Here is a 10225-nt window from a genome sequence, read left to right on the forward strand (position 1 = left end):
GACGTGGAAACTCTAGCAGGCTGCCTTGGTGTCGCCAGCCGCTGCAACGTCTTAGTCACCCCGCCTCTATATTTAAACTTGCTAGACGATCATAGCCAGCTATTACACCGGGATGCCTTCGTAGCACTGGAATGTAGAAATACCTTTCACACGACGCTGCACTTGATGAGACATGACGAGCACTAAAGGACCCAGGAAGGAGGAGCCAGGCAGGCCGTTGGTGAAGCTGGACTCTGATCACTAAAGATCAGATCCCGGTATGTTCGTTTGAGGCCCGATCTGCGCTGAGCACAAGCTGCCCACCTTGTCCAAACGCCACCATCTCAACTCAAACTAACACGGCCACCAACACAACCAACCAACACGGTCTTGACTCTGTCCAGTGTCTATCTTGTGTGTTTGTGTGCACGCGTGTGTTTGTGCACGCGTGTGTTTGTGCACGCGTGTGTTTGTGCATGCGTGCATCGACCTTGTTTTTTCCCACCCCGCCAATTTGAGCCCTCTCGATTTCATCCAAGTTTATCTGCTGTCACTTCCATCCTTTCCAACAGGCCGTCTCCTGTCCCCTCTCTTCGGCCCCTGCTGAGCTGAGTGACAGGGCTCCGGAGCCCAGCAGTGACCCTCGCTGGCTCCAGCACCACACCGGCCGTCTGAAGGGGGGTGAGGCATGAGGAAGGACAGCCACTCTGAAAAGGTCATGGACCCCCCCCCTGGCCTGCCCCCGTCCCTCCCTCCCCCCCATCCCCACCCCCCACCCTCCCCAGGAGGCTGGTGTACCTACAGCAGCAGGAGCAGCCCCCCCCACCCCCCCTACCCCCCCACCCCTAACCCCCAGGCTCCCAGTCTAGGTGAGCTGGTTCTAGGTGACCTTCTAGCAGGATGGAGAGAAGGAAAGAGAATGACAGGTGTGTGAGGAGTGTGTGTGACGCCTCTTTCTTCTCTCTCTCTCTCTCTCTCTCTCTCTCTCTCTCTCTCTCTCTCTCTCTCTCTCTCTCTCTCTCTCTCTCTATTTCTCTCTCTCTGTCTCTCTCTCTATGTCTCTCTCTCTCTCTCTGTTGGACAGTTTCGGGGAAACAGCTCCAGACGTTTTACAGCAGGGACGCTCAGATAGAGCCAGGTGTAGGAGACAGGAGAGAGGAGACAGGAGAGGAGACAGGAGAGAGGAGACAGGAGAGAGGAGACAGGAGAGGAGACAGGAGAGGAGACAGGAGAGGAGACAGGAGACAGGAGAGAGGAGACAGGAGAGGAGACAGGAGAGAGGAGACAGGAGAGAGGAGACAGGAGAGGAGACAGGAGAGGAGACAGGACACAGGAGACAGGAGAGAGGAGACAGGAGAGGAGACAGGAGAGGAGACAGGAGAGGAGACAGGAGAGGAGACAGGAGAGAGGAGACAGGAGAGAGGAGACAGGAGAGAGGAGACAGGAGAGGAGACAGGAGAGAGGAGACAGGAGAGAGGAGACAGGAGAGGAGACAGGAGAGAGGAGACAGGAGAGAGGAGACAGGAGAGGAGACAGGAGAGGAGACAGGAGAGGAGACAGGAGAGAGGAGACAGGAGAGAGGAGACAGGAGAGAGGAGACAGGAGAGGAGACAGGAGAGAGGAGACAGGAGAGAGGAGACAGGAGAGGAGACAGGAGAGAGGAGACAGGAGAGAGGAGACAGGAGAGGAGACAGGAGAGGAGACAGGAGAGGAGACAGGACACAGGAGACAGGAGAGAGGAGACAGGAGAGGAGACAGGAGAGAGGAGACAGGAGAGAGGAGACAGGAGAGAGGAAACAAGAGAGAGGAGACAGGAGAGAGGAGACAGGAGAGAGGAGACAGGAGAGAGGAGACAGGAGAGAGGAAACAGGAGAGAGGAGAAGACAGTCAGAAAGAAGGACCAGGTGAGTGTGTGTTTACATTGTGTTTGTGTGTCCCGCCTGCTCTCTCCTGCCCCCTGGTGGTCCTGGTAGCGTCGGCCTTGGCTCCTCGCTGCGTCGCGCCGGAGGAGGAAATTGCTTTCTATTTATAATGAGGCTGCTGCATTAAGAGAAGCTTTGCTAACGAGGCTAGCGGGCCCGCAGAGTCTCTGCAGTAAAACAGCAGCAGTGAACCTCTCCACCTCGTCTAGATGGGGACCACTCTGTGTGCTCTAATAGGACACGGCTGACGTAGAAGTCAGAAGGAGGAGCAGGACAGGAGGGGCACCAATACAAAATGTAAAAAAGTAGGAACTGGCTCTCGCGATAGCCGTGAGACCAGGACAGTAGGACAGTAGAAGACGAAGGCATGGGAGTGTGAGACAGAATTAGAGTCAGGTAGGACAGAAGAGGACGGAGGCAGGGGGTGTGAGACAGAATTAGAGTCAGGTAGGACAGTAGAGGACGGAGGCAGGGAGTGTGAGACAGAATTAGAGTCAGGTAGAACAGTAGAGGACGGAGGCAGGGGATGTGAGACAGAATTAGAGTCAGGTAGGACAGAAGAGGACGGAGGCAGGGGGTGTGAGACAGAATTAGAGTCAGGTAGGACAGTAGAGGACGGAGGCATGGGGGTGTGAGACAGAATTAGAGTCAGGTAGGACAGTAGAGGACGGAGGCAGGGGGTGTGAGACAGAATTAGAGTCAGGTAGGACAGTAGAGGACGGAGGCAGGGGGTGTGAGACAGAATTAGAGTCAGGTAGGACAGTAGAGGACGGAGGCAGGGGGGGTGAGACAGAAGCTTCAAAACTTTGTCTTCTGCTCAGCTGCTGCACCATACCAGCTCAGCATTTCTCTCTCTCTCTCTCTCACTCTCTCTTTCACACACACACAAGCCTCCTATGGCGCTTGTTTCGTGAGTGTGTGTTTGCTAAATGTGCTCCATTTGAGTCTAGCCTGGCACACCTGGCCTATTTAGCTATTGTGTTGAAAACCAGCAGCATTACTGCTTCCCCTGTGTTTTGGTGAGTGCTGCATAACCATCACCATTGGTAGTAAAGCTTCCAAAATAGTTTGTTTTGTTGAAACGATTCACGAGTGGTCCTACGTGCTCTGTCTCCCCCCAGTCCCACTTCCCAGTCCCTCTTCCCAGTCCCTCTTCCCAGTCCCACTTCCCAGTCCCTCTTCCCAGTCCCACTTCCCAGTCCCTCTTCCCAGTCCCACTTCCCAGTCCCACTTCCCAGTCCCACTTCCCAGTCCCTCTTCCCAGTCCCACTTCCCAGTCCCTCTTCCCAGTCCCTCTTCCCAGTCCCACTTCCCAGTCCCTCTTCCCAGTCCCACTTCCCAGTCCCACTTCCCAGACCCACTTCCCAGTCCCTCTTCCCAGTCCCACTTGCCAGTCCCTCTTCCCAGTCCCTCTTCCCAGTCCCACTTGCCAGTCCCTCTTCCCAGTCCCACTTCCCAGTCCCACTTCCCAGTCCCTCTTCCCAGTCCCACTTGCCAGTCCCTCTTCCCATTCCCTCTTCCCAGTCCCACTTCCCACTTCCCAATCCCTCTTCCCTCTTCCCAGTCCCTCTTCCCAGTCCCACTTCCCAGTCCCACTTCCCAGTCCCACTTGCCAGTCCCTCTTCCCATTCCCTCTTCCCAGTCCCACTTCCCACTTCCCAGTCCCTCTTCCCTCTTCCCAGTCCCTCTTCCCAGTCCCACTTCCCAGTCCCACTTCCCAGTCCCACTTCCCAGTCCCACTTCCCAGTCCCTCTTCCCAGTCCCACTTCCCTCTTCCCAGTCCCTCTTCCCAGTCCCACTTCCCACTTCCCAGTCCCACTTCCCAGTCCCACTTCCCAGTCCCACTTCCCAGTCCCTCTTCCCAGTCCCACTTCCCTCTTCCCAGTCCCACTTCCCAGTCCCACTTCCCAGTCCCTCTTGCCAGTCCCACTTCCCACTTCCCAGTCCCACTTCCCTCTTCCCAGTCCCACTTCCCAGTCCCACTTCCCAGTCCCTCTTCCCAGTCCCACTTCCCACTTCCCAGTCCCTCTTCCCAGTCCCTCTTCCCAGTCCCACTTCCCAGTCCCTCTTCCCAGTCCCACTTCCCACTTCCCAGTCCCACTTCCCTCTTCCCAGTCCCACTTCCCTCTTCCCAGTCCCACTTCCCAGTCCCACTTCCCAGTCCCACTTCCTAGGCACCACACAGCAAGAAGAAAGAGACCAACTGATAACATGAAGTCAGAGGGTTGCAATTCTCCCTTCCAAAATATGTCAAAGGGTTTCAGCAGTGCCAGTGGTGTGGGATTTGGGACAGCGTGCGCTTGTCTGTGTGTGTTTGTGTGTGTGTTTTTGAGTAGTGGCAGTTTTCAGCTGCGACGGCGGAAGAAGTGATAAGGGCTGGCTGATTATTATGTCTCCAATATGTGATAAATATAATTACATGTCTAATCCCCGTCGTGGCCTTTCACTTCCTGGGTGATTAGTGGAAGCACTGACGGGCCGGGCGGGGGCAACTCGAGGGCTCTGCCACTGATGCCATTTAGATCCAGTCCCAGTCCCAGCTCTAGCCCCAGCCCTGGCCCCAGTCCCAGCCCCAGCCCCACCCCCAGCTCTTGCCCCAGCTCCAGTCCCAGCTCCAGTCCCAGCTCCAGTCCCAGCTCCAGTCCCAGCCCCAGCCCCAGCCCCAGCCCCAGCCCCAGCCCCAGCCCCAGCCCCAGCCCCAGCCTCAGCCCCAGCCCCAGCTCTAGCCCCAGCCCCGGCCCTTGCTGTTTGATGGCAGCCTGCTGCATGCCTCTGATCTATAGACCAGCTATGAAGCTCTGCCCCTACTGCCAACACGGCTGTGATAGATCACAGAGAGGGATGGGTCTCTGGTGAGGTGGCCCACGTTGAGTTTGGCCGTAGCGCTTAGACACACGCACCTACACACACCCACACTCAAGTACACACACACAAACACACACGGGTACACACTAACACACACCCATAGTCATGCACACACACAGCAGGCCTTTTCAGCTGACGCGAGTGAGAGGAGAGGAGAGGTGTACTGTACATTCGCTGCAGTACCTCAGCCTGTGTGTGATTAAACACACATTTCACGTCTACAAACACAGGGCTGTTAAACTCCGCCTGCTGGCATTATGAGCTGGTCCGTTAGTGTGGGCCTAGAACCGACACCATGCAGAGATGATACAGCAGAGAGAGAAAGAGAGAGAGAGAGAGAGAGAGAGAGAGAGAGAGAGAGAGAGAGAGAGAGAGAGAGAGGGAGAGAGAGAGAGAGAGAGAGAGAGAGAGAGAGAGAGGATCATTCCATATGACCTACTTTCTCTGTGGTGCTGCTACTGTGCAAACCAACACCCTGGGGGTCAGCCTCCAGGAGGTCAAACTGTGAAGCAGCATTACACCGCACTCCTTCACAGGCCTGGCCAGCGTCTCAGGTCTCGAGGAGGAGGCCAGGGGGAGGAGGAAGCCAGGAGGAGGAGGAGGCGGAGGAGGAGGAGGTCAGGAGGAGGAGGCCAGGAGGAGGAGGAGAAGGAGGTCAGGAGGAGGAGGCCAGGAGGAGGAAGAGGTTGCCAGGAGGAGGAGGCCAGGAGGAGGAGGCCAGGAGGAGGAGCAGGCCAGGAGGAGGAGGCTAGGAGGAGGGGGCCAGGAGGAGGCCAGGAGGAGGAGGCTAGGAGGAGAAGGAGGAGGCCAGGGAGAGGAGGCCGGGAGGAGGAGGAGGCCAGGAGGAGAAGGAGGTTGCCAGGAGGAGGAGGCAGAGGAGGAAGAGAAGGAGGTCAGGAGGAGGAGGCCAGGAGGAGGAGGAGGTTGCCAGGAGGAGGAGGCCAGGAGGAGGAGGCCAGGAGGAGGAGGCTAGGAGGAGAAGGAAGAGGCCAGGAAGAGGAGGCCGGGAGGAGGAGGAGGCCAGGAGGAGGAGGCCAGGAGGAGAAGGAGGAGGCCAGGAGGAGGAGGAGGCCAGGAGGAGGAGGAGGCCAGGAAGAGGAGGCCAGGAGGAGAAGGAGGAGGCCAGGAGGAGACCAAGAGGAGGAGGCCAGGAGGAGGAGGAGGCCAGGAGGAGACCAAGAGGAGGAGGCCAGGAGGAGGAGGCGGAGGAGGAGGAGGCCAGGAGGAGGAGGCCAAGAGGAGGAGGAGGAGGCCAGGAAGAGGAGGCCAGGAGGAGGTGGAGGCCAGGAGGAGACCAAGAGGAGGAGGAGGAGGCCAGGAGGAGGCCAGGGGGAGGAGGCCAGGAGGAGGAGGAGGCCAGGAGGAGGAGCCCGTCCCGTCTCCTCTGGGTCGAGGTCGCAGGCTGGAGGAGCCGCCTCTATGAGGTTCTTCAACCTACGCTGAGAACCCATCTGCTCTCAGACACCAGTTCTTCCAGGAGCGTGCGTCCATCTGCCTGGCAGACACTCTGGTTGTTCATGAATCATTTAGGGGCCTCTGCTCCATTCTGCCCGTGTAAGACATTGGATTCTGTGTAGTCTGGACGTTTAGTGTGAGTGTGAGCTCAGCTTCAGCTGTGGAACAATGCTTACCACACTACATCGCCCATAATTCATCACTCTCTTGACACCCAGGCATACATGCTGATGAAATGCAGCAAGGAGCGGGGAGAGAGGTGCGGAGATGAGAGTTTCTAAAAATAGAAAAGTGAATAAAATCTCTTAAGGGTGGAGGAAAAAGAAAAGATGTGATCAAGCACTAGCGAGGAGGAGTTTCAAGATGTCTCTCTCTCTCTCTCCCTCTCTCCCTCTCTCTCTCTCTCTCTCTCTCTCTCTCTCTCTCTCTCTCTCTCTCTCTCTGCACATCGAGAGCTGGAACCCACGGCCTTTTGTTATACAAGATACACAAACACAGAGGTCTGTGTTTCAGCCCACTTAGTTTGGAAACAAGCAAATTACAGCCATAAACGCAAGTCCAACCGCCCTCAGAAGCATGGCTGTGGATGCCCAGTGAGATCAGAATGATGGTAACCCTGTTTGTAGGACACTGTGTGTGTGTGTGTGTGTGTGTGTGTGTGTGTGTGTGTGTGTGTGTGTGTGTGTGTGTGTGTGTGTGTGTGTGTGTGTGTGTGTGTATGTGTATCTCAATGCTGTTCAATGTCAAAGACTTTTTCTCAATAATGTACATAAAAACAAGGAACACAACAGTAACCGCTCCTCCTAATACAGGTAAACCTCATAAACACCCAGTGGCACTGTCCCACTGCTGATAGCTCTATATACAAAACACTGTCCCACTGCTGATAGCTCTAGATACAAAACACTGTCCCACTGCTGATAGCTCTAGATACAAAACACTGTCCCACTGCTGATAGCTCTAGATACAAAACACTGTCCCACTGCTGATAGCTCTAGATACAAAACACTGTCCCACTGCTGATAGCTCTAGATACAAAACACTGTCCCACTGCTGATAGCTCTATATACAAAACACTGTCCCACTGCTGATAGCTCTAGATACAAAACACTGTCCCACTGCTGATAGCTCTATATACAAAACACTGTCCAACAGCTGATAGCTCTATATACAAAACACTGTCCAACAGCTGATAGCTCTAGATACAAAACACTGTCCAACAGCTGATAGCTCTATATACAAAACACTGTCCCACTGCTGATAGCTCTAGATACAAAACACTGTCCAACAGCTGATAGCTCTAGATACAAAACACTGTCCCACTGCTGATAGCTCTAGATACAAAACACTGTCCAACAGCTGATAGCTCTAGATACAAAACACTGTCCCACTGCTGATAGCTCTATATACAAAACACTGTCCCACTGCTGATAGCTCTATATACAAAACACTGTCCCACTGCTAATAGCTCTATATACAAAACACTGTCCCACTGCTGATAGCTCTAGATACAAAACACTGTCCAACAGCTGATAGCTCTATATACAAAACACTGTCCAACAGCTGATAGCTCTATATACAAAACACTGTCCCAGTACTGATAGCTCTATATACAAAACACTGTCCCACTGCTGATAGCTCTAGATACAAAACACTGTCCAACAGCTGATAGCTCTATATACAAAACACTGTCCAACAGCTGATAGCTCTATATACAAAACACTGTCCAACAGCTGATAGCTCTATATACAAAACACTGTCCAACAGCTGATAGCTCTATATACAAAAGTGGGAGCCAGTACAAAGGAAATGGATCCGAACTTCATAACATCAAAGGTCAAAGGTCATGAAAGGATGATGATGCCATTGGATGATGTATTTGTAGGTACTCACCAGGTCGTGGTTTGTGGAGTTGGAATCATCTTCAGGGAAGGGGATATACACAGCTAAGGCCATACAGTTGGCAAAAATAGCAATTAATATAAAGATATCAAATGGCCTGGAAAAGAGGGTTAAGGAAAGCGACCAAGTTGATATGAAGTGAATATATCTTCCATTTATAAACTGTTCACACATCTAACAAACCCAGACCCAAATCCCCTTTTAAGTGACATGAATAGGATCAGATAAACAATTGTAACTACAGTAGTTCAAAATATATTCAGTGTCATTTTCTTACGTTAAAGCCAAGAAAATAATTTTAGCACGTACATAACCAGCTTGGTGCACAGAGTCCTTGCCAAAGCTTTTGTGAGAGCTCAGCACACTCTCTCTACAGTATCAAACAGCTGTGTGATGCCACTGAGTCACACACTCTAACTTCACACACACACAAGACACACAGATACACAGATACACACGCACACACAAAACCCCGGCAGTATTTTAGGATTTAGGACGTGCTGACTTTCACGCCGCCTTGGGAGAGCGGGTGCCCATTGACTTTGTTTTTTCCCCTCCACCGTTTTCCAGCATCTACACACACACCACAACAGAACACACACTTTACAGCATCTACACACACACCACAACAGAACACACACTTTACAGCATCTACACACACACCACAACAGAACACACACTTTACAGCATCTACACACACACCACAACAGAACACACACTTTACAGCATCTACACACACACCACAACAGAACACACACTTTACAGCATCTACACACACACCACAACAGAACACACACTTTACAGCATCTACACACACACCACAACAGAACACACACTTTACAGCAATCCTCACACACAACACAGCAGATCACGCAGTGAACCCTCAATGTGTCAGCGACTATCTATTGAATGTTATTCAACTTTAATCAGCTAATTATTGTCATAGTGAGGTGCATTTCCCATCCACACACAAGTAAAAGCTTGATTAAAAGTTTAACGTTGATTGTTCTTTTCTAGGGGGGCACTTCTGCTGTAACGTGTCTCTGCTGCGCAGTGACATTTACAGCGAGGAATCTCATTGGGTGACAAGGGAGTCTTAGGAGAAATGGCTTGTCCATGATCTGTTTGTGCTGTGAAGGTGTTGCTGACTCTGAAGGTCAGCCTAAAGAATGGATACAAACTGACATTACAATCCAGGGCTTGAAATTGAACTTTTTCATATGGTGACAATGGTTCTGACAACTTTAAAAAGTTTGGAGCACCTGCAAAATATTTAGCAAAATTTGCAATTTCAAGACCTGCCATCGTAGTTGTGATACGAGATTTGATTTTGATATTTCTGCAAAAAGTGTCGAATAACTACTCTTTGGTCAAAATTGCAAGTAAGTACTGGACAACTGTGAGTTGGTTTACTCACAACACACAACATTACAATACACACTCAAAGACTGAGGCACATTCTGGTCACCTTACTGATTCACACACAACACACAAACACTCGCTCTCTCTCTCATCCCACCCTCCCCTAAAACACACACACACTCGGCGGTCCGGCCTGTCCAGAAAAGGATACTTCCACTCCACCAGACTGATGCAGGCCCTGCGTATAGGGTTATTTAGCTTCAGGCAGAACAGGGCCCTTGGCGGCCTGCTGTTGGCTGAGCTGCCCTGCTTCTTGCTTTTGGCATACTGCGCCCGCTTCTTCTGTGCCAAGGCGCCCACCGGGATGTTGGGGGCGGGCGCCGGAGGCGCGGCGGGCGGGGGAGGGGGCACAGGCGAGGCCGCCGGAGGGGCGGCGGGCGGGGGAGGGGCCGCGGGGGCGGGGGCGGGCCCGTTGGCGCTCATGGTGTGGGCGTGGCTCTGCGAGGCGTGTCCAGCAGCATGGATCTGCCAGGGGTGTAGGCGGGGCTAGAGGGGGCCGGGACGGTCTGACCAATGGGCTGGCACGTCACCAGGGGGAGGGACTCTGGTGCTGCTGGCATAGTTTGCCTCTGGGGAAGAGAAGGTGAGATGAAGGGGGATCATCGTTAGACACATTTACAGATAGAAAATGTCACGTTTCAATGGTTCAGTGCTGACTTTCGGGCGTTGTATTATCTCTG

The 10225-nt window shown here is 53.0% G+C and overlaps 1 protein-coding gene across 1 annotated transcript in view; it reads right to left on the reverse strand.

The window, feature by feature from the left end:
• Positions 1-9968, reverse strand: part of cacna1da (calcium channel, voltage-dependent, L type, alpha 1D subunit, a) — a 72159-nt gene extending 62191 nt beyond the window's left edge. Inside the window, exons 1-2 of the mRNA XM_084705635.1 lie at positions 9697-9968; positions 8115-8220 (exon numbers count right to left, since the gene is read on the reverse strand). Of these exons, the coding sequence (XP_084561761.1) occupies positions 8115-8220; positions 9697-9968 (378 nt within the window). The remainder of the gene's footprint in view (positions 1-8114; positions 8221-9696) is intronic.
• Positions 9969-10225: the final 257 nt, after the last annotated feature.

This window comes from Hypomesus nipponensis, chromosome 9 (genome assembly GCF_054491055.1).
Source record: "Hypomesus nipponensis isolate SF chromosome 9, ASM5449105v1, whole genome shotgun sequence".
NCBI lineage: Eukaryota > Metazoa > Chordata > Actinopteri > Osmeriformes > Osmeridae > Hypomesus > Hypomesus nipponensis.